The sequence below is a fragment of the Panulirus ornatus genome, chromosome 6 (assembly GCF_036320965.1).
Source record: "Panulirus ornatus isolate Po-2019 chromosome 6, ASM3632096v1, whole genome shotgun sequence".
Classification (NCBI taxonomy): Eukaryota; Metazoa; Arthropoda; class Malacostraca; order Decapoda; family Palinuridae; genus Panulirus; species Panulirus ornatus.
The window spans coordinates 26,220,256-26,248,150 of record NC_092229.1 but is presented as its reverse complement, the minus strand read 5'-3'; the positions used below and the strand labels follow the sequence as shown (position 1 = coordinate 26,248,150).

Genomic DNA, 27,895 nt, shown 5'->3' with positions numbered 1-27,895 from the left:
ATGCTGGTCACCCATGGTCACAAAAAGCCTTACAACGATCAACTGTTTGTCAACTGAAGTCTACCTCTATCAAAATATGTTACTTCAGCAAACTTCAGTCATCTCTGAATTGTGCAGTGGAAACCAGAACGTACTGTCATCTCCAGATGCCCATGGAAAACTGTAGTAACAGCAGTCACCTGTAACCACATGGCAATTTCACCACATATTAGTTGAGTTATGGACATTGCAACATTACAATATGTTCTCTGATGTAACATTAGAATATGTCCTGTGAATCTCTGTTGTGTATAATTCTGCTCAAAAAACAAAATAATCTGCTAATTTACACAAAAAAATTCTGTTGAGAGACAAGGGTGGCACCCCTATAACCTTGACAGGCATCCCATTAACTCAACACTTCCATTCTTTGTAAGACAACTTGCATAAGAAGAGGAAGACTGTGCTGATAATAATAACAGAAGAGATTAAGGAGGAATTGATGCTGATGGCCTCACACTCAAAGACATTCCTTAGTATAATTACGAAGAAACACCTTAGTCATGTATTGATTATATAATATTTCTTTTTTGTCTAACATGATTTCCAAGGAAATTAAGTACCATATAGAGAAGCCTAATGGATTTGTTGTGTCAGAGAAGTAGTAAAAAAGTTTGTTACACTTCCTTTATATTTTTGTGCCAAAATAACATCAGTAACAAAAGCCTATCAAATCAAAATGTGCATCCCAAAGGTTAAAGATTGTAAAGAAGCAAGTTCTAGATTGATGCTGATAAGAATTAAAGTAGACTAAGAATAGCAGGTGACTGTCAGTGCCTATGAACCAGGTAGCAAGAGGAATGAGAATGAGAGGGGAGCATTTTGGAGGAGCTGATGCTAGAGATTGGGTCCTAACTGTGGGAGATTTGAATGCAAGAGTGGATTATCATTATTTGCTGTAGCATTTTCGTAATATGGTCTCTGTACTGTGATACATACACAACTAAATTCTAAGCCATTTTTATAACACATCTAACAGTTACCCTTCTAAGATAAAACTTAGTCAAAACGAAGAGAAAACAGAGAAAATAAAGCCTACCTGACAGCCCTCATCATTGTGTTATATCTGTCATGCAAACGTTTTAATTCTATTAGCTCTTCTTTAGGAAAAACTTTCCGTTCAGGAATCCTAAAAATCTTGCTCTTGGCTGTTGGTACCCATCTTGGTTTTCTCCACCTGAAACATATAACACAGTCATGAAATGTACTGGGCATTATTGCAACAGATGTAGTAATTCACTCCAAGTTACCCCAGTTGATATAAAGAACCATCTTTCATCAACAGAACCTCCCTTCCAAAGTCCTCCAAGCTCAGTGACTGAGGATTCAACAATTACACAACGAAATAGTATGCTGTACAGCTAAACTGTCAAGAGGCATATTAAGGCTCTCACTGTTTCATGAGCTCTTCTAATTTTTATGTTCTTAACTATGATATCCTAGAAGGTTAGGTTCATATTCCACAGTGACCACAATGAGAATATGTTTCTGTTAGTCTGTGGAGGAGGCATATGATAGAGTTGACAGAGATGCTCTGTGGAAGGTATTAAGAGTATATGCTGTGGGAGGTAAGTTGCTAAAAGCAGTGAAAAGTTTTTATCGAGGATGCAAGGCATGTGTACGAGTAGGAAGAGGTGAAAGTAATTGACTCCCAGTGAATGTTGGTTTGCGGCAGGGGTGCGCGACGTCTCCATGGTTGTTTAATTTCTTTATTGATGGGGTTGTTAGGGATATAAATGGAAGAGTTTTGGAGAGGGGCACGTGTGCAGTCTGTTATGGATGAGATGGCTTGGGAAGTGAGTCAGTTGTTGTTCAGTGATGATACAGCGCTGCTGGCTGATTCGGGTGAGAAACTGCAGAAGCTGGTGACTGAGTTTGGTAAAGTGTGTGAAAGAAGAAAGCTGAAAGTAAATGTGAATGAGAGCAGGGTTATTAGGTTCAGTAGGGCTGAGGGACAAGTCAATAGGGAGGTAAGTTTGAATGGAGAAAAACTATAGGAAGTGAAGTGTTTTAGATATCTGCGAGTGGATTTGGCAGCAGATAGAACCATGGAAGTGGAAATGAGTCATAGGGTGGGAAAGGGGGCGAAGGTTCTGGAAACATTGCAGATTGTGGGAAAGGCAAGAATGTAATCTCAAGAGGGCAAAAATGAGCATTTTTGAAGGAGTATTATCTCTAACAGTGTCATGTGGTTGCAAGGCATGGGCTATTGATAGGGCTGTGTGGAGGAGGGTGGATGTGTTGGAAATGAGATGTTTGAGGACAATATGCAGTGTGAGGTGGTTTGATCGAGTAAGTAATGAAAGGGTAAGAGAGATGCGTGGTGATAAAGAGAGTGTGGATGAGAGCAAAAGAGGGTGTATTGAAATGGTTTGGTCACATGGAGAGAATGAGTGAGGAAAGATTGACAAAGACAATATATGTCAGAGGTGGAGGAAATGAGAAGTGGGAGACCAAATTGGAGGTGGAAGGATCAAATGAAAAAGATTTAGAGTGATCGGGGCCTGAACATGCAGGAGGGTGAAAGGCATGCAAGGAATAGAAAGAATTCGAACGATGTGGTATACTGGGGTCGACGTGCTGTCAATGGATTGAACCAGGGAATGTGAAGCGTCTGGGGTAAACCGTGGAAAGTTTTGTGGGACCTGGATGTGGAATGGGAGCTGTGGATTCGTTGCATTACACATGACAACTAAAGAGTGAGTGTAAACGGAAGTGATCATTGTTGTCTTTTCCTAGCTCTACCTCACGTACATGCAGGGGGAAGGGGTTGTCATTTCATGTGTGGCGGGGTAGCGGCAGGAATGGATGAAGGCAGCATGTATAAATATCTACATGTGTAAATATGTGTATGTTAGTGTATGTATATATATGTATAAGTTGAGATGTATAGGTATGTATATGTACGTGTGTGGGCGTCTATATATATACATGTGTATGTGGGTGGGTTGTGCCATTCTTTCGTCTGTTTCCTTGCCCTACCTCGCTAACGTGGGAGACAGCGACAAAGTATAATGAATAAAATAAATTACAGAGGTATAAGTTTGTTGAGTATTCCTGGGAAATTATATGGGAGGATACTGATTGAGAGGGTGAAGGCATATAAAGAGCATCAGATTGGGGAAGAGCAGCGTGGTTTCAGAAGTGGTAGAGGATGTGTGGATCAGGTGTATGCTTTGAAAAATGTATGTGAGAAATACTTAGAAAAGTAAATGGATTTGTATGTAGCATTTATGGATCTGGAGAGGGCATATGATAGAGTTGATAGAGATGCTCTGTGGAAGGTATTAAGAATATATGGTGTGGGAGGTAAGTTGTTAGAAGCAGTGAAAAGTTTTTATCAAGGATGTAAGGCATGTGTATGTGTAGGAAGAGAGGAAAGTGATTGGTTCTTAGTGAATGTAGGTTTGCAGCAGGGGTGTGTGATGTTTCCATGGTTGTTTAATTTGTTTATGGATGGGGTTGTTAGGGAGGTGAATGCAAGAGTTTTGGAAAGAGGGGCAAGTATGCAGTCTGTGGTGGATAAGGGAGCTTGGGAAGTGAGTCAGTTGTTGTTCGCTGATGATACAGCGCTGGTGGCTGATTCATGTGAGAAACTGCAGAAGCTGGTGACTGAGTTTGGTATAGTGTGAAAGAAAAAAGTTGAGAAAAAATGTGAAAAAGAGCAAGGTTATCAGGTACAGTAGGGTTGAGGGTCAAGTCAATTGGGAGGTAAGTTTGAATGGAGAAAAACTGAAGGAAGTGAAGTGTTTTAGATATCTGGGAGTGGATTTGGCATCGGATGGAACCATGGAAGCGGAACTGAATCATAGGGTGGTGGAGGGGGCAAAAGTTCTGGGAGCGTTGAAGAACGTGTGGAAATCGAGAACATTATCTCGGAGAGCAAAAATAGGTATGTTTGAAAGAAAAGTGGTTCCAACAATGTTATATGTTTGCGAAGCATGAGTTATGGATAGAGTTGTGCGCAAAAGGGTGGATGTGCTGGAAATGAGATGTTTGAGGACAATATGGGGTGTGAGGTGGTTTGATCAAGTAAGTAATAATAGGGTAAGAGAGATGTGTGGTAATAAAAAGAGTGTGGTTGAGAGAGCAGAAGATGGTGTTTTGAAATGGTTTGGTCACATGGATGGGGTTGTTAGGGAGGTAAATGCAAGAGTTTTGGAAAGAGGGGCAAGTATGAAGTCTGTTGGGGATGAGAGAGCTTGGGAAGTGAGTCAGTTGTTGTTCGCTGATGATACAGCGCTGGTGGCTGATTCATGTGAGAAACTGCAGAAGCTGGTGACTGAGTTTGGAAAAGTGTGTGGAAGAAGAAAGTTAAGAGTAAATGTGAATAAGAGCAAGGTTATTAGGTACAGTAGGGTTGAGGGTCAAGTCAATTGGGAGGTGAGCTTGAATGGAGAAAAACTGGAGGAAGTGAAGTGTTTTAGATATCTGGGAGTGGATCTGGCAGCGGATGGAACCATGGAAGCGGAGGTGGATCATAGGGTGGGGGAGGGGGCGAAAATCCTGGGGGCCTTGAAGAATGTGTGGAAGTCGAGAACATTATCTCGGAAAGCAAAAATGGGTATGTTTGAAGGAATAGTGGTTCCAACAATGTTGTATGGTTGCGAGGCGTGGGCTATGGATAGAGTTGTGCGCAGGAGGATGGATGTGCTGGAAATGAGATGTTTGAGGACAATGTGTGGTGTGAGGTGGTTTGATCGAGTGAGCAACGTAAGGGTAAGAGAGATGTGTGGAAATAAAAAGAGCGTGGTTGAGAGAGCAGAAGAGGGTGTTTTGAAGTGGTTTGGGCATATGGAGAGGATGAGTGAGGAAAGATTGACCAAGAGGATATATGTGTCGGAGGTGGAGGGAACAAGGAGAAGAGGGAGACCAAATTGGAGGTGGAAAGATGGAGTGAAAAAGATTTTGTGTGATCGGGGCCTGAACATGCAGGAGGGTGAAAGGAGGGCAAGGAATAGAGTGAATTGGAGCGATGTGGTATACCGGGGTTGACGTGCTGTCAGTGGATTGAATCAAGGCATGTGAAGCGTCTGGGGTAAACCATGGAAAGCTGTGTAGGTATGTATATTTGCGTGTGTGGGCGTATGTATATACATGTGTATGGGGGGGGTTGGGCCATTTCTTTCGTCTGTTTCCTTGCGCTACCTCGCAAACGCGGGAGACAGCGACAAAGTATAATAATATATATAAAAAAATAAATATATATATATATATATATATATATATATATATATATATATATATATATATATATATATATATATATATATATATATTATCCCTGGGGATAGGGGAGAAAGAATACTTCCCACGTATTCCCTGCGTGTCGTAGAAGGCGACTAAAAGGGAAGGGAGCGGGGGGCTGGAAATCCTCCCCTCTCAATTTTTTTTTAATTTTCCAAAAGAAGGAACAGAGAAGGGGGCCAGGTGAGGATATTCCCTCAATGGCCCAGTTCTCTGTTCTTAACGCTACCTCGCGGGAAATGGCGAATAGTTTGAAAAAAAAAAAAAAATATATATATATATATATATATATATATTTTATTTATTTATTTATTCTGCTTTGTCGCTGTCTCCCGCGTTAGCGAGGTAGCACAAGGAAACAGACGAAAGAATGGCCCAACCCACCCACATACACATGTATATACATACACGTCCACACACGCAAATATACATACCTATACATCTCAATGTACAAATATATATACACACACAGACATATACATATAAACACATGTACATAATTCATAGTCCCCCTTTTATTTGTTCCCATCGCCACCTCGCCACACATGGAATAATAACCCCCTCCCCCCTCATGTGTGCGGGGTAGCGCTAGGAAAAGACAACAAAGGCCCCATTCCTTCACACTCAGTCTCTAGCTGTCATGTAATAATGCACCGAAACCACAGCTCCCTTTCCACATCCAGGCCCCACACAACTTTCCATGGTTTACCCCAGATGCTTCACATGCCCTGGTTCAATCCATTGACAGCACATTGACCCCAGTATACCCCATCGTTCCAATTCACTCTATTCCTTGCACGTCTTTCACCCTCCTGCATGTTCAGGCCCCGATCACTCAAAATCTTTTTCACTCCATCTTTCCACCTCCAATTTGGTCTCCCACTTCTCCTCGTTCCCTCCACCTCTGACACATATATCCTCTTGGTCAATCTTTCCTCACTCATTCTCTCCACATGCCCAAACCATTTCAAAACACCCTCTTCTGCTCTCTCAACCACACTCTTTTTTTTTTCCACATATCTCTCTTACCCTTACATTACTTACTCGATCAAACCACCTCACACGACATATTGTCCTCAAACATCTCATTTCCAGCACATCCATCCTCCTGCACACAACTCTATCCATAGCCCACGCCTCGCAACCATACAACATTGTTGGAACCACTATTCCTTCAAACATACCCATTTTTGCTTTCCGAGATAATGTTCTCGACTTCCAAACATTCTTCAAGGCTCCCAGAATTTTCGCCCCCTCCCCCACCCTATGATTCACTTCCGCTTCCATGGTTCCATCTGCTGCTAGATCCACTCCCAGATATCTAAAACACTTTACTTCATCCAGTTTTTCTCCATTCAAACTTACCTCCCAATTGACTTGACCCTCAACCCTACTGTACCTAATAACCTTCCTCTTATTCACATTTACTCTTAACTTTCTTCTTTCACACATTTACCAAACTCAGTCACCAGCTTCTGCAGTTTCTTACATGAATCAGCCACCAGCGCTGTATCATCAGCGAACAACAACTGACTCACTTTCCAAGCTCTCTCATCCACAACAGACTGCATACTTGCACCTCTTTCCAAAACTCTTGCATTCACCTCCCTAACAACCCCATCCATAAACAAATTAAACAACCATGGAGACATCACACACCCCTGCCACAAACTTACATTCACTGAGAGCTAATCACTTTCCTCTCTTCCTACACATACATATGCCTTACATCCTCGATAAAAAATTTTCACTGCTTCTAACAACTTGCCTCCTACACCATATATTCTTAAACCTTCCACAGAGCATCTCTATCAACTCTATCATATGCCTTCTCCAGATCCATAAATGCTACATACAAATCCATTTGTTTTTCTAAGTATTTCTCACATACATTCTTCAAAGCAAACACCTGATCCACACATCCTCTACCACTTCTGAAACCACAATGCTCTTCCCCACTCTCATGCTCTATACATGCCTTCACCCTCTCAATCAATACCCTTCCATATAATTTACCAGGAATACTCAACAAACTTATACCTCTGTAATTTGAGCACTCACTCTTATCCCCTTTGCCTTTGTACAATGGCACTATGCAAGTATTCCGCCAATCCTCAGGCACCTCACCATGAGTCATACATACATTGAATAACCTTACCAACCAGTCAACAATACAGTCACCCCCCTTTTTAATAAATTCCACTGCAATACCATCCAAACCTGCTGCCTTGCCAGCTTTCATCATCCGTAAAGCTTTTACTACCTCTTCTCTATTTACCAAATCATTTTCCCTAACCCTCTCACTTTGCACACCACCTCGACCAAAACACCCTATATCTGCCACTCTATCATCAGGCACATTCAACAAACCTTCAAAATACTCACTCCATCTCCTTCTCACATCACCACTACTTGTTATCACCTCCCCATTAGCCCCCTTCACTGAAGTTCCCATTTGCTCCCTTGTCTTATGCACTTTATTTACCTCCTTCCAAAACATCTTTTTATTCTCCCTGAAATTTAATGATACTCTCTCACCCCAACTCTCATTTGCCCTCTTTTTCACCTCTTGCACCTTTCTCTTGACCTCCTATCTCTTTCTTTTATACCTCTCCCACTCATTTGCATTTTTTCCCTGCAAAAATTGTCCAAATGCCTCTCTCTTCTCTTTCACTAATACTCTTATTTCTTCATCCCACCACTCACTACCTTTTCTAATCAACCCACCTCCCACGCTTCTCATGCCACAAGCATCTTTTGAGCAAGCCATCACTGCTTCCCTAAATACATCCCATTCCTCCCCCACTCCCCTTACCTCCTTTGGTCTCACCTTTTTCCATTCTGTACTCAGTCTCTCCTGGTATTTCCTCACACAAGTCTCCTTCCCAAGCTCACTCACTCTCACCACTCTCTTCACCCCATCATTCTCTCTTCTTTTCTGAAAATCCCCACAAATCTTCACCTTCACCTCCACAAGATAACGATCAGACATCCCTCCAGTTGCACCTCTCAGCACATTAACATCCAAAAGTCTCTCTTTCGTGCGTCTATCAATTAACACGTAATCCAATAACGCTCTCTGGCCGTCTCTCCTACTTACAGGGGTATACTTATGTATATCTCGCTTTTTATACCAGATATTCCCAATCACCAGTCCTTTTTCAGCACATAAACCTACAAGCTATTCACCATTTCCATTTACAACACTGAACACCCCATGTATACCAATTATTCCCTCAACTGCCACATTACTCACCTTTGCATTCAAATCACCCATCACTATAACCCGGTCTTGTGCATCAAAACCACTAACACACTCATTCAGATGCTCCCAAAACACTTGCCTCTCATGATCTTTCTTCTCATGCCCAGGTGCATATGCACCAATAATCACCCATCTCTCTCCATCAACTTTCAGTTTTACCCATATCAATCTAGAATTTACTTTCTTACACTCTATCACATACTTCCAAAACTCCTGATTCAGGATTCTTTCTTTTAAAGTAATCGCCATTTCCCGCGTTAGCGAGGTAGCGTTAAGAACAGAGGACTGGGCCTTTGTGGAATATCCTCACCTGGCCCCACTCTGTTCCCTCTTTTGGAAAATTAAAAAAAAATGAGAGGGGAGGATTTCCAGCCCCCGCTCCCTCTCCTTTTAGTCGCCTTCTATGACACGCAGGGAATACGTGGGAAATATTCTTAATCCCCTATCCCAGGGATAATATATATATATATATATATATATGGTTTCAGAAGTGGTAGAGGATGTGTGGATCAAGTGTTTGCTTTGAAGAATGTATGTGAGAAATACTTAGAAAAGAAATGGATTTGTATGTAGCATTTATGGATCTGGAGAAGGCATATGATAGAGTTGATAGAGATGCTCTGTGGAAGGTATTAAGAATATATGGTGTGGGAGGCAAGTTGTTAGAAGCAGTGAAAAGTTTTTATCGAGGATGTAAGGCATGTGTACATGTAGGAAGAGAGGAAAGTGATTGGTTCTCAGTGAATGTAGGTTTGCGGCAGGGGTGTGTGATGTCTCCATGGTTGTTTAATTTGTTTATGGATGGGGTTGTTAGGGAGGTGAATGCAAGAGTTTTGGAAAGAGGGGCAAGTATGAAGTCTGTTGGGGATGAGAGAGCTTGGGAAGTGAGTCAGTTGTTGTTCGCTGATGATACAGCGCTGGTGGCTGATTCATGTGAGAAACTGCAGAAGCTGGTGACTGAGTTTGGTAAAGTGTGTGAAAGAAGAAAGTTAAGAGTAAATGTGAATAAGAGCAAGGTTATTAGGTACAGTAGGGTTGAGGGTCAAGTCAATTGGGAGGTGAGTTTGAATGGAGAAAAACTGGAGGAAATGAAGTGTTTTAGATATCTGGGAGTGGATCTGGCTGCGGATGGAACCATGGAAGCGGAAGTGGATCATAGGGTGGGGGAGGGGTCGAAAATTCTGGGAGCCTTGAAGAATGTGTGGAAGTCGAGAACATTATCTCGGAAAGCAAAAATGGGTATGTTTGAAGGAATAGTGGTTCCAACAATGTTGTATGGTTGCGAGGCGTGGACTATGGATAGAGTTGTGCGCAGGAGGATGGATGTGCTGGAAATGAGATGTTTGAGGACAATGTGTGGTGTGAGGTGTTTTGATCGAGTAAGTAACGTAAGGGTAAGAGAGATGTGTGGAAATAAAAAGAGCGTGGTTGAGAGAGCAGAAGAGGGTGTTTTGAAATGGTTTGGTCACATGGAGAGAATGAGTGAGAAAAGATTGACCAAGAGGATATACGTGTCGGAGATGGAGGGAACGAGGAGAAGAGGGAGACCAAATTGGAGGTGGAGAGATGGAGTGAAAAAGATTTTGTGTGATCGGGGCCTGAACATGCAGGAGGGTGAAAGGAGGGCAAGGAATAGAGTGAATTGGAGCGATGTGGTATACCGGGGTTGACGTGCTGTCAGTGGATTGAATCAAGGCATGTGAAGCGTCTGGCGTAAACCATGGAAAGCTGTGTAGGTATGTATATTTGCGTGTGTGGAAGTATGTATATACATGTGTATGGGGGTGGGTTGGGGCATTTCTTTCGTCTGTTTCCTTGCGTTACCTCGCAAACGCGGGAGACAGCGACAAAGCAAAAAAAAAAAATATATATATATATATATCTCCAGATCCATAAATGCTACATACAAATCCATTTGCTTTTCTAAGTATTTCTCACATACATTCTTCAAAGCAAACACCTGATCCACACATCCTCTACCACTTCTGAAGCCGCACTGCTCTTCCCCAATCTGATGCTCTGTACATGCCTTCACCCTCTCAATCAATACCCTCCCATATAATTTACCAGGAATACTCAACAAACTTATACCTCTGTAATTTGAGCACTCACTCTTATCCCCTTTGCCTTTGTACAATGGCACTATGCACGCATTCTGCCAATCCTCAGGCACCTCACCATGAGTCATACATACATTAAATAACCTCACCAACCAGTCAACAATACAGTCACCCCCTTTTTTAATACATTCCACTGCAATACCATCCAAACCTGCTGCCTTGCCGGCTTTCATCTTCCGCAAAGCTTTCACTACCTCTTCTCTGTTTACCAAATCATTTTCCCTAACCCTCTCACTTTGCACACCACCTCGACCAAAACACCCTATATCTGCCACTCTGTCATCAGACACATTCAACAAACCTTCAAAATACTCATTCCATATGATAGAGTTGATAGAGATGCTCTGTGGAAGGTATTAAGAATATATGGTGTGGGAGGCAAGTTGTTAGAAGCAGTGAAAAGTTTTTATCGAGGATGTAAGGCATGTGTACGTGTAGGAAGAGAGGAAAGTGATTGGTTCTCAGTGAATGTAGGTTTGCGGCAGGGGTGTGTGATGTCTCCATGGTTGTTTAATTTGTTTATGGATGGGGTTGTTAGGGAGGTAAATGCAAGAGTTCTGGAAAGAGGGGCAAGTATGAAGTCTGTTGGGGATGAGAGAGCTTGGGAAGTGAGTCAGTTGTTCTTCGCTGATGATACAGCGCTGGTGGCTGATTCATGTGAGAAACTGCAGAAGCTGGTGACTGAGTTTGGTAAAGTGTGTGGAAGAAGAAAGTTAAGAGTAAATGTGAATAAGAGCAAGGTTATTAGGTACAGTAGGGTTGAGGGTCAAGTCAATTGGGAGGTGAGTTTGAATGGAGAAAAACTGGAGGAAGTGAAGTGTTTTAGATATCTGGGAGTGGATCTGTCAGCAGATGGAACCATGGAAGCGGAAGTGGATCATAGGGTGGGGGAGGGGGCGAAAATGTTGGGAGCCTTGAAAAATGTGTGGAAGTCGAGAACATTATATCGGAAAGCAAAAATGGGTATGTTTGAAGGAATAGTGGTTCCAACACTATGGTTGCGAGGCGTGGGCTATGGATAGAGTTGTGCGCAGGAGGATGGATGTGCTGGAAATGAGATGTTTGAGGACAATGTGTGGTGTGAGGTGGTTTGATCGAGTAAGTAACGTAAGGGTAAGAGAGATGTGTGGAAATAAAAAGAGCGTGGTTGAGAGAGCAGAAGAGGGTGTTTTGAAATGGTTTGGGCACATGGAGAGAATGAGTGAGGAAAGATTGACCAAGAGGATATATGTGTCGGAGGTGGAGGGAACGAGGAGAAGAGGAAGACCAAATTGGAGGTGGAAAGATGGAGTGAAAAAGATTTTGTGTGATCGGGGCCTGAACATGCAGGAGGGTGTAAGGAGGGCAAGGAATAGAGTGAATTGGAGCGATGTGGTATACAGGGGTTGACGTGCTGTCAGTGGAGTGAATCAAGGCATGTGAAGCGTCTGGGGTAAACCATGGAAAGCTGTGTAGGTATGTATATTTGCGTGTGTGGACGTGTGTATGTACATGTGTATGGGGGGGGGGGTTGGGCCATTTCTTTCGTCTGTTTCCTTGCGCTACCTCGCAAACGCGGGAGACGGCGACAAAGTATAAAAAAAAAAAAAAAAAAAAAAATATATATATATATATATATATATATATATATATATATATATATATATATATATATATATATATATATATATATATATTTTTATTATTATTTTGCTTTGTCTCTGTCTCCCGCGTTAGCGTGGTAGCGCAAGGAAACAGACGAAAGAATGGCCCAACCCACCCACATACACATGTATATACATACACGTCCACACACGCACATATACATACATACACATCTCAACGTATACATAAATATACACACAGACATATACATATATATTTTTTTTTTTTTTTTTTTTTTTATACTTTGTCGCTGTCTCCCGCGTTTGCGAGGTAGCGCAAGGAAACAGACGAAAGAAATGGCCCAACCCACCCCCATACACATGTATATACACACGTCCACACACGCAAATATACATACCTACACAGCTTTCCATGGTTTACCCCGGACGCTTCACATGCCTTGATTCAATCCACTGACAGCACGTCAACCCCTGTATACCACATCGCTCCAATTCACTCTATTCCTTGCCCTCCTTTCACCCTCCTGCATGTTCAGGCCCCGATCACACAAAATCCTTTTCACTCCATCTTTCCACCTCCAATTTGGTCTCCCTCTTCTCCTCGTTCCCTCCACCTCCGACACATATATCCTCTTGGTCAATCTTTCCTCACTCATTCTCTCCATGTGCCCAAACCATTTCAAAACACCCTCTTCTGCTCTCTCAACCACGCTCTTTTTATTTCCACACATCTCTCTTACCCTTACGTTACTTACTCGATCAAACATATACATATATATACATGTACATATTTCATACCTGCTGCCTTTATTCATTCCCATTGCCACCACGCACATGAAATGACAACCCCCTCCCCCTCGCATGTGCATGAGGTAGCACTAAGAAAAGACAACAAAGGCCACATTCGTTCACACTCAGTCTCTAATTGTCATGTATAATGCACCGAAACCACAGCTCCCTTTCCACATCTAGGCCCCACAGAACATTCCATGGTTTACCCCAGACGCTTCACATGCCCTGGTTCAATCCATTGACAGCACGTTGACCCCTGTATACCACATCGTTCTAATTCACTGTATTCCATGCCTTTCACCCTCCTGCATGTTCAGGCCCCAATCACTCAAAATCTTTTTCACTCCATCTTGCCACCTCCAATTTGGTCTCCCACCTCTCCTCGTTTCCTCCACCCCTGACATACATATCCTCTTTGTCAATCTTTCCTCACTCATTCTCTCCATGTGACCAAACTATTTCAAAACACTCTCTTCTGCTCTCTCAATCACACTCTTTTTATTACCACACATATCTCTTACCCTTTCATTACTTACTCAATTAAACCACCTCACACCACATATTGTCCTCAAACATCTCATTTCCAGCACATCCACCCTCCTCCGCAGAACTCTATCTATAACCCATGCCTCGCAACAATATAACATTGTTGGAACCACTATTCCTTCAAACATACCCATTTTGGCTTTCCGAGATAATGTTCTCGACTTCCACACATTTTTCAACGCTCCCACAACTTTCACCCCCTCCCCCACCCTATGAATCACTTCCGCTTCCATGGTTCCATCCGCTGCAAAATCCACTCCCAGATATCTATAATACTTTACTTCCTCCAGTTTTTCTCCATTCAAACTCACCTCCTAATTGACTTGTCCCTCAACCCTACTGTACCTAATAACCTTGCTCTCATTCACATTTACTCTCTGCTTTCTTCTTTCACACACTTCACTAAACTCAGTCACCAGCTTCTGCAGTTTCTCACCCAAATCAGCCACCAGCGTTGTATCATCAGCGAACAAGAATTGACTCACTTTCCAAGCTCTCTCATCCACAACAGACTGTATCCTTGCCCCTCTTGCCAAAACTCTCGCATTCACCTCCCTAACAACCCCATCCACAAAACAAATTAAACAACCATGGAGACATCACGCACCTCTGCCGCAAACCTACATTCACTGAGAACCAATCACTTTCCTCTCTTCCTACTCGTACACATGCCTTACATCCATGATAAAAATTTTCACTGCTTCTAACAACTTGCCTCCCACACCATATATTCTCAATACCTTCCACAGAGCATCTCTATCAACTCTATCATATGCCTTCTCCAGATCCATAAATGCTTTTCTAAGTATTTCTCACATGCATTCTTCAAAGCAAACACCTGACCCACACATCCTCTTCCACTTCTGAAACCACACTGCTCTTCCTCAATCTGATGCTCTGTACATGCCTTCACCCTCTCATTCAATATCCTCCCATATAATTTACTAGGAATACTTAACAAACTTATACCTCTGTAATTTGAGCACTCATTTTCATCCCCTTTGCCTTTGTACAATGGCACTATGCAAGCATTCCGCCAATCCTCAGGCACCTCACCATGAGTCATACATACCTTAAATAACCTTACCAACCAGTCAACAATACAGTCACCCCCTTTTTTAATAAATTCCACTGCGATACAATCCAAACCCACTGCCTTTCCGGCTTTCATCTTCCGCAAAGCTTTTACTACCTCTTCTCTGTTTACCAAGTCATTCTCCCTAACCCTCTCACTTGGTCACCACCTCGACTAAAACACCCTATATCTGCCACTTTATCATCAAACACATTCAACAAACCTTCAAAATACCCACTCCATCTGCTTCTAACATCACCACTACTTGTTATCACCTCTCTATTAGCACCCTTCACTGATGTTCCCATTTGTTCCCTTGTCTTATGCACTTTATTTACCTCTTTCCAAAACATCTTTTCATTCTCCCTATAATTTAATGATACTCTCTCACCCCAACTCTCATTTGCCCTCTTTTTCACCTCTTGCACCTTTCTCTTTACCTCTTGCCTCTTTCTTTTATACATCTTTCACTCATTTGCATTATTTCCCTGCAAAAATCGTCCAAATGCTTCTCTCTTTTCTTTCACTAATAATCTTACTTCATCCCACCACTCACTACCCTTTCTAATCTGCCCACCTCCCACGCTTCTCATGCCACAAGCATCTTTTGCACAGGCCATCATTGCTTCCCTAAATACTTCCCATTCCTCCCCCACTCCCCTTACCTCCTTTGTTCTCACCTTTTTCAATTCTCCACTCAGTCTCTCCCGGTACTTCCTCACACAAGTCTCCTTCCCAAGCTCACTTACTCTCACCACCCTCTTCACCCCAACATTCTCTCTTCTTTTCCGAAAACTCAAGTTGCACCTCTCAGCACATTAACATCTAAAAGTCTCTCTTTCGCGTGCCTATCAACACGTAATCCAATAACGCTCTCTGGCCATCTCTCCTACTTACATACGTATACTTATGTATATCTCTCTTTTTAAACCAGGTATTCCCAATCACCAGTCTTTTTTCAGTACATAAATCTACAAGCTCTTCACCACTTCCATTTACAACACTGATCACCCCATGTACACCAATTATTCCCTCAACTGCCACATTACTCATCTTTGATTCATTTGCTGTTTGAGAGAGCATGACCATTCACAGTAATTATCAATTTGTACAGTACATGAAGTCTTCAACACTTGTAGAGCCCTACCTCCTGAACTTTCTGTTTTCAATTAGCCTTTTGAACCTTTGATAAAGCTTTTTGCCTAGCTTTTTGTCATGGCCTTCAGTCACTCTTGTGCTGTATCTCTTGAAGGATTGTTCACTGTCAGTATCAACCGGCAAATTAAAATGTTTGAAGGCTGTTATCAGGTTCCTCCTATCTCTCTTGTCCTCCATTGTGGATGGCATTATAATCCTGTCTCTCATTACAGTTCAAACCTCTTAGTTGCTCTTCTTTGTACCTTCACAATCTATTCTTCTACAGGTGCAGAGATCAAACAGCCAGTGCTAGTTGCATGGCATTCAATCAGGGGGATAAGATGATTACATATATTTGAACAACACTGAATATTTAGATGAAATCTTAATTGGTGGGAGATTTACTAAGGTTTACGTAAGTTGTTAATTTTTCATTTTTAAATCAATTAACCTCATATTTCAATTTAAAATAATATAGATCAGTCCTCAACAAGTATGTCAGTAATCAAAGTTATATGAAATATTCATAAAACGATTAACAATTATCCAGAGATAGTTTTGAGCTAAATCGGACTTTCACCGTAGTGTCTTCAAATACAGTTATCTCTGCGCCCCTGAAGATTTACCTGGTAATAATCGAGTTTACTGATAGCTTGTAAATACTGCTTTGATATCGACAAAAATCATAAGAATGGATCACAAGGGGCAAAACATGTATTTCTTTACGGTAAGACCACAAATCTAACGGAGTTAATACGAAAGTGATCTACCAGTGTTGACAATCGTCCCTGTATCTAGAAGCAAACAATTATAATACGTACCTGACTGTTTGCGTTCCGGCAAGAGTTACAGCTGCTTCTTGCACGGGATACCATAGTTCTGCAGCACATTTTAATGTCAAGTTACTTTTATAAGCGGCAACAATCATTGTTTATCCTAATGAAGTTACGGCAAGGAACATTGCCAACGAACATTCAAAAGAACTAACACATCCTCCCGAGATACGAAAATGCTGGAGCATAAACATTAAGTGGAGCACACCGTTGCTAGCGAATATATACACAAGTGCTATTCGCTCCGTAAGGTAATATTATAAGTTGACAACACTATCAATATCTATACTATTAAACGTATTACTTTAGTTTCATAATGAGTTTTCTGAGGTAAACGACTAAAAAGCTGTCCAGTTATATAGATTTTCAGCACAGTCATTGAACTAATCCACAGACTTTATGATTAATTCGAGTCTTACAGGTAGTGAGTATAATAATTCAACTCTCAAATTCACATATTCAGTGCGATATCATTTACTAGCACCATGATTATTACATCCTTCTTGTCCATTGTAGACTTACAACAAACGTTACTGAGATTTGGTTTTGACAAATGACAAAGAGTTCTCAAAAATGTTGTCCTCCAGGCGTTGAAGAATGACTTTCATCATCGGCGTCACTGCAAATACACCAAAAGAAATGTGTTAAATAGTTGAGCTGTAAGAAAAATATGGATTTTAGTGGAGACCATATGAGTTTTATTCTTCATTTGTAGTGTGACCCATCCCCACTACTCTATATCTGCTCGGGCTAAACTTCATCAACCATAAAGTAAACCAACAATTGAGCCTCAAGGTATCCTTGTAAGTTAATGTAAACCATGGATCCATGCTTGGCATTTTCCTAATGACCTTTGCATAATCTGCAAACATATTTAGGCAGGAGTCCTTACCTTCTAGCTACTAATCCACATAGATGAAGAGGAGGAATGGTCCTCGAGCATGACCCTAAGATGGCACTATGCTGGTAATCTTAATCCAGAATGAGATGGCTCCTCTGAGATGATGCTTCCTTCGTCCCATCACTAGGATAATCTTAGTTTCCTTATCAACCTTCTATGATATCAGTGTCAAACGCTTTATTGCAGTCCAGATACAAGCAAAACATTCAGCCTCACCTTTTGCCTCAGAATTCACGCTCCCGAAGAAATGTAAGAGATTTCTTACACATGGCCTCCTTTTCCTGAAACTGTGCTGCCTCTCATTAGGGTAATTTCACCTTTGTAGCAGGTCATTAATTTTCCTTCTGATTATCTTTTCCAGAACCTTATAGACCACACTCGTAAGAGAATCTTGTCTGCAGTTTAGTGCCTCTCCCGATCTTCTTAAAGATAGGGTCGACAATTTGCTCTTTTCCACTCCCCCGGGAAAATGCCTTTCTTCGGCGACATACTGAGCAGTGTTTCAAGAGGTGAACACACCTTCAGCACGTATGACGAAATTTCATCAGGAAACACATGAGACCCTCATAAAATTGCATCAAATAAACAGATAATTCAAAATGTTAATTGGTATAACAAAATTAAGATCAAGTGATACAGCCAGTCTAGAGTTCATCCCAAAACATGGCCTGTTGTTTCATTCATAAGGGAATTATCATACATGATAGTGTAATAAATAAAGAAAATTTCCACTATCACTCAGAGTTTTAGTGGTTTACCTATCCTGCAACATCAGCTTTAACATCGATGTAAGGTTCAATGACAAAATTTACTGAAAACTCGCGTACGGAAGTACAGGATTAGCACTTACTTCTACCATTGGCCTCGGGGCCTTTAATCTCTGTTTCAAGTCAGGTTTACTGAACAACTCTGGAAACACGAGCAAGTCGATATATCTAATAATTAGAAACAATTCCAACACGCAGATAGGTTTCCGACCTCCATGATTATCAAACAAAGTTAGGCGTACTTGAATCTTAACTTGAGTTGTAGCTCGTATGTTGTCCAAAGCTTTTCTTCTTCATTACACATGAAGACAATGGACCAGGACCCATTTTAACTCCTCATTTAGATCAACACTACAATGTTTTCCCCAAGTCAACAGTTACCTGGATAAACAAAGATTTCCTCGACATCAATAAAAATCGCCCCACTTTCTTCAAGTGTCCTTTCTTGTTCATGTTGTTGGTTCCCGAGATACAACGAACATTTTTTACTTCAAAGTTCCACAATTATTCCTCAATACATATATCGATGATTATAAGTAATAAAAAAAATTCTGGTAACATCATCACGGAAGCTATAGTCTGCAGTAGACGTAAAACATAAACTGAGAAACTACTTGACATACCTTCATCATAATTTGGATTTGCTGATTTTGAATGAGCACAGTGTATCATTCATTCACGTGTCTTTCCAGTAGAGAGAATCCCTACGTTTGACCGCAAACCTGTAAGAGTTGGCGCTGACTGACATAGGTCAACAAGAACTGCTTCTGGCTCATGATACATTTTTAGAATGATTCTAAGTTCTTAAGATGCTTAGGAAAATCTTTGCTGATTAACGAATTATGTAAATGATTCTTCAGTTGTAGGTCTCTGAGAGTTGATTGCGATACGACATCCCGAAAATAGACATATCAAAACCGCTCATAACCAGGATCACATTTAATGGATCCTTGAAGTGCTTAGGACACTTAAATGTGATTTTAAGACAAGGGTGGCGCATAGTGCCTTCAAGACAGCCCACTAGGACAACATGCGGTCGCTTAAAACCCTATCCAGATTTCGAAGTGTCTGTAGCTAAGATGTAGGGCCTCTATGTACTACATGTAGCTCTAGTAACTCTAAACTTTGAAAGGTGGCCTTTTGCTGGCCTTTAAGGTTTTGGTATCCTTGGACCCTGTCTTTGATCCTGAAGCATCTTCATCTTGAATTGAGGCTGCTAGGCCGCCTATCTTGAATGAGTTCAATGAACTAATTCTAAAATCTAAGGCTTGGGTGGCCTTTTGTTGGCCTCAAAAAGGCCTTCAACATGTAGTGGCTTACAACTTTGCAAAATCTAGGGCCTGTACGTAGTGCATAAAGCTATTGTAAGTATTGATGGCCTTTATGGCCAGGCTCTGTACCCTTAGACTCTCATTCTGATCCTGAGGTACTTTCATTATAGATTTAGGCTACAGGGTCGCCTACATTAAATGGGTGTCCTCATGACGGACTTCAAGGCAAAAATACCGTAGCATAAAACCTCGTCCAGATTATAATGTGCCCCACGGAAAATCTGGAACCTGTATGTTCTGCATCAAGTTGTAGTAACTCTTAATCTGGAAAGGTGGCTTTTGTTGGCATTAAAGGCTAGGCCGTGGTACCCTTGGATATTGCCTTTAATCCTAATGCACATTCATCATTTAAGGCTGAGTTGCATACTTTGAATGAGTGCAGTAAACTAGGTGTAATCTATAAGGTAGGAAAGGGTGTGGGGTAGGGAAGTACTTGGCCCAAAATGTAGTGTCTGTATGTGCCACATAAAGCTGTAGTAATTCTGTCATCTTGAAAGGTGATCATTGTTGGCCTTAAGGACGGGGCATAGTAACCATTGATCCTGAGGTACCTTAATTGTGTATATATATAAGGCTGCTAAGTTGCCGAGTATGAATGACTGAATTGAACTAAGTGCAATATATAAGGCTAAGCGGCTTTCAGTGGCCGGAAAATGGATTTAAGGCCAATGCTCAGTAGCTTTAAACGTGGCCCAGATACTAAAGTACATTAAAAAAGATACGAAGAAACACAAAAAGCCAAATATACTTGAAACTTTGTATTAGTATATTTCGGGAACAAGTTTTTCTTCGAGCATCTTTGAAAAATGACAGAATGTTCTCAATCAATTATCTATTTACGTAATCTTCCTATTTTGATTGTCTTTCCATGCTATAAAGGATACTGGAAGACTACTTCTCTAAAGGTTTAAAAGTTTCCATGTCAGTTGTGCTCTACAAAACAGAACACAAGATTACGCTATACACAAATCAAAATGTCCACAACGTTTCGGCTTCCTTTAGCCATTATCAAGTGATGAGGAATTCAGGCGGGCAGGGAAGGTCACAGTGGTGCGCATGATCTAGTATTTGCTGATAACCACAAGGAAAATGAAACACGATAAGCTCCCAAGTGCACTTTCGTGTAATGATCACACCGTCAAGGGAGATACAAGAATGAAATAGGAGACGTAGACCAGTCAGTCCAGTCAGCTGATATACAAGGATATACAAAGAGAAGACGTAATCAAGACGCCGTTAGTAAACAAGCGTATATGTTGAAAAAAGACTGGTGACTGGGAATACCTGGTTTTAAAATAGATGTACACAATAATACGTATATGAGTAGGAGAGGTCAAAGGGCATTATCAGACTACGCTTTATTTGATAGGTGTGTAAAAGTGAAATTTTTGGATGTAAATTTGCGAAGAGGGGGCTGCTGATGGGATGTCTGATCGTTATCTTGTGGAGGCAAGGGTGAAGATTTTTAGAGGTTTTCAAAAATCAAGGGAAAATGTCGGGAAGAAGAGAGTGGTGAGAGTAAGTGAGCTGGGAAAGGAGACTTTTGTGAAGAATTACCAGGAGAGACTGAGTGAAGAGTGGCAAAAGGAGAGAACAAATGAAGTGGGGAGAGTGAGTGAGGAATGGGAGGTATTTAGGGAAGTGGTGATGGCATGTGCAAGAGATGCATGTGGCATGCGAAAGGTAGGATGTGGGCAGATTACAAAGGGTAGTGAGTAGTGGGGTGTAGAAGAAAAGTTGCCAGTGAAAGAGGAAAGAGAGGCGTTTGGGCGCTACATACAAGGAAGGAGTGCATATGATTGGGAGATGTATAAGAGAAAGTGGCAGGAGGTAAAGAGGAAGGTGCAGGGGTTGAAAAAGAGGGCAAATGAGAGTTGGTGTGAGAAAGCCTCTTTAAACTTTAGGGAGAATTAAAGATATTTTGGAAGAAGGCAAATAATATAAGACAAGAGAAGAAACAGGGACATCGGTGAAGGGAACAGAAGGGGAAGTGATAACTGATAATGATGGAGTGAGGATGAGATGGATAAAGTAATTTAAAGGATTGTTAAATGTGTTTGATGACAGACTGGCAGATGTAGGGTGTTTTTTTGGGGATGATATGTGAAGTGAGAGGTCAGGGAGAGTGGTTTGGTGAAGAGAGAGAAGAGGTGGTAAAAGCCTTGCGTAAGATGAAATGCGGCAAAGCGGCGGGATCGAATGGTACTGCAGTTCATTCTGTTAAGAAAGGGGGGTGACTGTGTTGTTGATTGGTTGGTAAGAATACTCAGTGTATATATGGATCATGGTGAAGTGGCTGAGGACTGGAGGTATGCATGTATAGTGTCACTGTAAAAAGGCAAAAGGGATAAAGGTGTGTTCAAACTACAGAGGTAAGCTGTACGGGAGGGTATTGATTGAGAGGGTATAGACATGTACAGAGCATCAGACTGGGGAGGAGCAGTGTGGTTTCAGAAGTGGTAGATGGTGTGTGGATCAGGTGTTTGATTTGAAGAATATGTGTGAGAAATACTTTGAAAAACAGATGAATTATTTATGCAGTATTTATGTATCTAGTGAAGGCATATGATAGAACTGATAGAGATGCTTTATAGAAGGTCTTAAGAATATACATGGTGTGGGTGGTAAGATGGTAGAAGCAGCGAAAAGTTTTTGTCACGAGTGTAAGAAGTGTGTATAAGAAGATAGAGAAGAGAGTGAATTCATCCCAGTAAAGGTCGGTCTGCGTCAGGGGTGTGTGACGTCAACATAGTCGTTTAATTTGTTTGTGGATGGGGTTGTTAGGGAAGTGAATCCAAGAGTTTTAGGGAGAGAGGCGAGTATTCAGTCTGTTGGGGATGAGAGGGCCTGGCAAGTGAGTCAGTTGTTGTTCGCCAGTGATACAGCTTTGGTGGCTGATTCGAGTAAGAAACTGCAGAGGTTGGTGACAGTTTGAAAAAGTGTGTGAAAGGAGAAAGTTGAGAGTAAATGGGAATAAGTAAGATTTTAGGTTCAGTGGGGCTAAGGGATAAGTTAAATGGGATGTAAGTTTGAATAGAGAAAAATTGGAGGAAGTGAAGCGTTTTTGATATCTGAGAGTGAACTTAGCAGTGAATGGAACCATGAAAGCGGAAGTGAGTCACAGGGTGGGGGAGGGGGAGGGGGGAGGTTCTGGTAAAGATGAAGAATGCGTGGAAGTAGAGAATGTTACCTCGGAGAGCAAAAATGGGTATGTTTGAAGGAATAGTATTCAAACAATATCAAATGGTTGTGAGGCATGGGCTATTGAGATAAGGTTGTACGGAGGAGGGTGGTGTTGAAAATGAAGTGTTTGAGGACAATATGTGGTGTGAGGTGGTTTGATCGAATAAGTAATGTAAGGGTAAGTGACAGGTGTGGAAATAGAAATAGTGTGATTGAGAGAGCAGAGGAGGGTGTGTTGAAATAGTTTGGACATATGGAGAGAATGAGTGAGGGAAGCTTGACAAAGAGGATATATGTGGCAGAGGTGAGGGGAGAAAGAATAAGCAGGAGACCAAACTGGAGGTGGAATGATGCAGTGAAATAGATTTTCAGCCTGAACATACAGGAGGGTGAGAGGTGTTCAAGGAATAGTGTGAATTAGAACGATGTGGTATACCGGGATCGACGTGCTGAACCAGGGCATGTGAAAAGTTTGGTGCAAACCATGGAAAAGTCTGAGGAGCCTGGATGTAGATAGGGAGCTGTGTTTTCGGTGCATTACACATACTGCTAAAGACTGAGTGTAAACGAATGTGGCCATTTTAGTTTGCTTTCCTGGCGCTGCCTCGCTGAAGCAGAGGGTAGCGATGCTTTTTCCTGTGGGACAGGGATGCGCCAGAGATTGATGAAGGCAAGCAAGTATGAATATGTACATGTGTATACATGTGTATGTCTGTGTATGTGTACCTATTACCTATATATATACATATATATATATATATATATATATATATATATATATATATATATATATATATATATATATATATATATATATATATATATATATATATATATATATATATATATATATATATATGTGTGTGTGTGTGTGTGTGTATATATTGGAAAGGATCACAATTTTGCGCGTGATCAAGATATTCCTATGAGTCCACGGGGAAAATGAAACACGAAAAGTTCCCAAGTGCACTTTCGTGTAATAATCACATCATCAGGGGAGACACAAGAGAGAAATATAACAGTCAGTTGATATACATCGAAGAGACGAAGCTAGGACGCCATTTGGTAAACATGTGATTGTCCAAAACATACAACGAGCGTTAGCGAGGTAGCGCAAGGAAACAGACGAAAGAATGGCCCAACCCACCCACATACACATGTATATACATACGCGTCCAAACACACAAATATATACACCTATACATCACAATGTATACATTCATATACAGTCACAGACATATACATATATACACATGTACATAATTCATACTGTCTGCCTTTATTCATTTCCATCGCCACCCCACCACACATGAAATAACAACCCCCTCCCCCCCTAATGTACGCGAGGTAGTGCTAGGAAAAGACAACAAAGGCCACACGTTCGTTCACACTCAGTCTCTAGCTGTCATGTAATAATGCACCGAAACCGCAGCTCCCTTTCCACATCCAGGCACCACTGAACTTTCCATGGTTTACCCCAGACGCTACACATGCCCTGGTTCAATCCATTGACAGCACGTCGACCCCGGTATACCACATCGTTCCAATTCACTCTATTCCTTGCACGCCTTTCACCCTCCTGCATGTTCAGGCCCCGATCACTCAAAACCTTTTTCACTCCATCTTTCCACCTCCAATTTGGTCTCCCAGTTCTCCTCGTTCCCTCCACCTCTGACACATATATCCTCTTGGTCAATCTTTCCTCACTCATTCCCTCCATGTGACCAAACCATTTCAAAACACCCTTCTCTGCTCTCTCAACCACACTCCTTTTATTACCACACATCTCTCTTACCCTATTATTAATTACTCGATCAAACCACCTCACAGCACATATTGTCCTCACATATTGTCCACCTGCGCACAACTCTATCTACAGCCCACGCCTCGCAACCATATAACATTGTTGGAACCACTATTCCTTAAACATACCCATTTTTGCTTTCCGAGATTTCACATTTTTCAACGCTCCCAGAACTTTCGCCCCCTCCCCCACCCTATGATTCACTTCTACTTCCATGGTTCCATCCGCTGCCAAAACCACTCCCAGATATCTAAAACACTCACTACCTCCAGTTTTGCTCCATTCAAACTTACCTCCCAATTGACTTGACTCTCAACCCTACTGTACCTGATAACCTTACTCTTATTCACATTTACTCTCAACTTTCTTCTTTCACACACTTTACCAAACTCAGTCACCAGCTTCTGCAGTTTCTAACACGAATCAGCCACCAGCGCTGTATCGTCAGCGAAAAACAACTGACTCACTTTCCAAGCTCTCTCATCCACAACAGACTGCATACTTGCCCCTATTTCCAAAACTCTTGCATTCACCTCCCTAACAACCTCATTCATAAACAAATTAAACAACCATGGAGACATCACACACTCCTGCCGCAAACCTACATTCACTGAGAATCAATCACTTTCCTCTCTTCCTACACGTACACATGCCTTACATCCTCGATAAAAACATTTCACCGCTTCAAACAACTTGCCTCCCACACCATATATTCTTATTACCTTCCACAGAGCATCTCTATCAACTCTATCATATTCCTTCTCCAGATCCATAAATGCTACATACAAATCCATTTGCTTTTCTAAGTATTTCTCACATACGTTCTTCGAAGCAAACACCTGATCCACACATCCTCTACCACTTCTGAAACCACACTGCTCTTCCCCAATCTGATGCTCTGTACATGCCTTCACCATCTCAATCAATACCCTCCCATATAATTTACCAGGGATGCTCAACAAACTTATATCTCTGTAATTTGAGCACTCACTTTTATCCCCTTTGCCTTTGTACAATGGCACTATGCAAGCATTCCGCCAATCCTCAGGCACCTCACCATGAGTCATACATACACCAAATAACCTTACCAACCAGTCAACAATACAGTCACCCCATTTTTTGATAAACTCCACTGCAATACCATCCAAACCCACTGCCTTGCCGGCTTTCATCTTCCGCAAAGCTTTTACTACCTCTTCTCTGTTTACCAAATCATCCTCCCTAACCCTCTCACTTTGCGCAACACCTCGACCAAAACACCCAATATCTGCCACTGTATCATCAAATACATTCAGCAAACCTTCAAAATACTCACTCCATCTCCTTCTAACATCATCACTACTTGTTATCACCTCCCCATTAGCCCCCTTCACTGAAGTTCCCATTTGTTCCCTTGTCTTACGCACTTTATTTACCTCCTTCCAAAACATCTTTTTATTCTCCCTAAAATTTAATGATACTCTCTCACCCCAACTCTCATTTGCCCTCTTTTTCACCTCTTGCACCTTTCTCTTGGCCTCCTGCATCTTTCTTTTATACATCTCCCACTCATTTGCATTATTTCCCTGCAAAAATCGCCCGAATGCCTCTCTCTTCTCTTTCACTAATAATCTTACTTCTTCATCCCACCACTCACTACCCTTTTTAATCTGCCCACCTCCCACGCTTCTCATGCCACAAGCATCTTTTGCGCAAGCCATCAATGCTTCCTTAAATACATCCCATTCCTCCCCCACTCCCCTTACCTCCTTTGTTCTCGCCTTTTTCCATTCTGTACGCAGTCTCTCCTGGTACTTCCTCACACAAGTCTCCTTCCCAAGCTCACTTACTCTCACCACTCTCTTCACCCCAACATTCTCTCTTCTTTTCTGAAAACCTCTACAAATCTTCACCTCATTGACCTAGGCATGAGAAGAAAGATCATGAGAGGCAAGTGTTTTGGGAGCAGCTGAGTAAGAGTGTTAGCAGCTTTGATGCACGAGACCGGGTTATAGTCATGGGTGCTTTGAATGCAAAGGTGAATAATGTGGCAGTTTAGGGCAAAACTGGTGTACATGGGATGTTCAGTGTTGTAAATGAAAATGGTGAAGAGCTTGTAGATTTATGTGCTGAAAAAGGACTGGTGATTGGGAATGGCTGGTTTAAAAAGAGAGATATACGTACGTATACGTATGTAAGTAGGAGAGATGGTCAGAGAGCGTTATTGGATTCCCTTTTGATTGAAAGGCCCGTGAAAGAGAGACTTGGATGTTAATATGCTGAGAGGGGCAACTGGAGGGATGTCTGATCATTATCTTGTGGAGGCGAAGATGAAGATATATAGAGGCTTTCAGGAAACAATAGAAAATGTTGAGGTGAAGTGAGTGTCGAGAGTAAGTGAGCTTGGAAAGGAGACTTGTGTGAGGAAGTACCCGAAGAGAATGAATTCAGAATGGAAGAAGGTGCGAGCAAAGGACGTAAGGGGAGTGGGGAAGGAATGGGATGTATTTAGGGAAGCAGAGATGGCTTGCGCAAAAGGTGCCTGTGACATGAGAAAGGTGGGAGGTGGGCAGATTAGAGAGGGTAGTGAGTGGTATAATGAAGAAGTAAGAACGTTAGTGAGAGAGAAGAGGGAGGCATTTGGACGAGTTTTGCAGGGAGATAGTGCAAATGACTGGGAGATGTATAAAACAAAGAGGCAGGAGATCAAGAGAGAGGTGCAAGAGGTGGAAAAGAGGGCAAATGAGAGTTGACGTGAGATAGTATCATCAGATTTTAGGGAAAATAAAAAGATGTTTTGGAAGGAGGTAAATAAAGTACGTAAGACAAGAAAACAAATAGGAACATCGGTGAAGGGGGCTAATGGGGAGGTTATAACAAGTAGTGGCGAAGTGAGAAGGAGATGGCGTGAGTATTTTGAAGGTTTGTTGAATGTGTTAGATGATAGAGTGGCAGATATAAGGTGTTTTGGTCGAGGTGGTGTGCGAAGTGATAGGGTTAGGGAGAATGATATGGTAAACAGAGAAGAGGTGGTAAAAGCTTTGCGGAAGATGAAAAGCTGGCAAGGCAGCAGGTTTGGATGGTATTGTATCGGAGTTTATTAAAAAAGGGGGTGACTGTATTGTTGACTGGTTGGTAAGGATATTTAATGTATGTATGACTCATGGTGAGGTGCCTGAGGATTGGCGGAATGCTTGCATAGTGCTATTGTACAAAGGCAAAGGGGATGAAAATGAGTGCTCAAATTACAGAGGTATAAGTTTGTTGAGTAT

General features: G+C 41.7%; 1 protein-coding gene across 4 annotated transcripts in view; it reads right to left on the bottom strand.

Moving 5' to 3' along the window:
* The window catches only part of mRpS26 (mitochondrial ribosomal protein S26), an 87,928-nt gene extending 71,124 nt beyond the window's left edge, over nt 1–16,804 (bottom strand). For 2 of the 4 annotated variants that reach the window (XM_071662756.1, XM_071662757.1), the window contains exons 1-2: nt 16,647–16,804; nt 1,079–1,216 (exon numbers count right to left, since the gene is read on the bottom strand). In XM_071662756.1, the coding sequence (XP_071518857.1) occupies nt 1,079–1,216; nt 16,647–16,753 (245 nt within the window). In that variant the 5' untranslated portion in view covers nt 16,754–16,804. Of the gene's footprint in view, nt 1–1,078; nt 1,217–15,835; nt 16,106–16,646 lie in introns of those variants that run through there. The other 2 variants (XM_071662753.1, XM_071662754.1) reach the window with 2 other exon arrangements.
* Nucleotides 16,805–27,895: the final 11,091 nt, after the last annotated feature.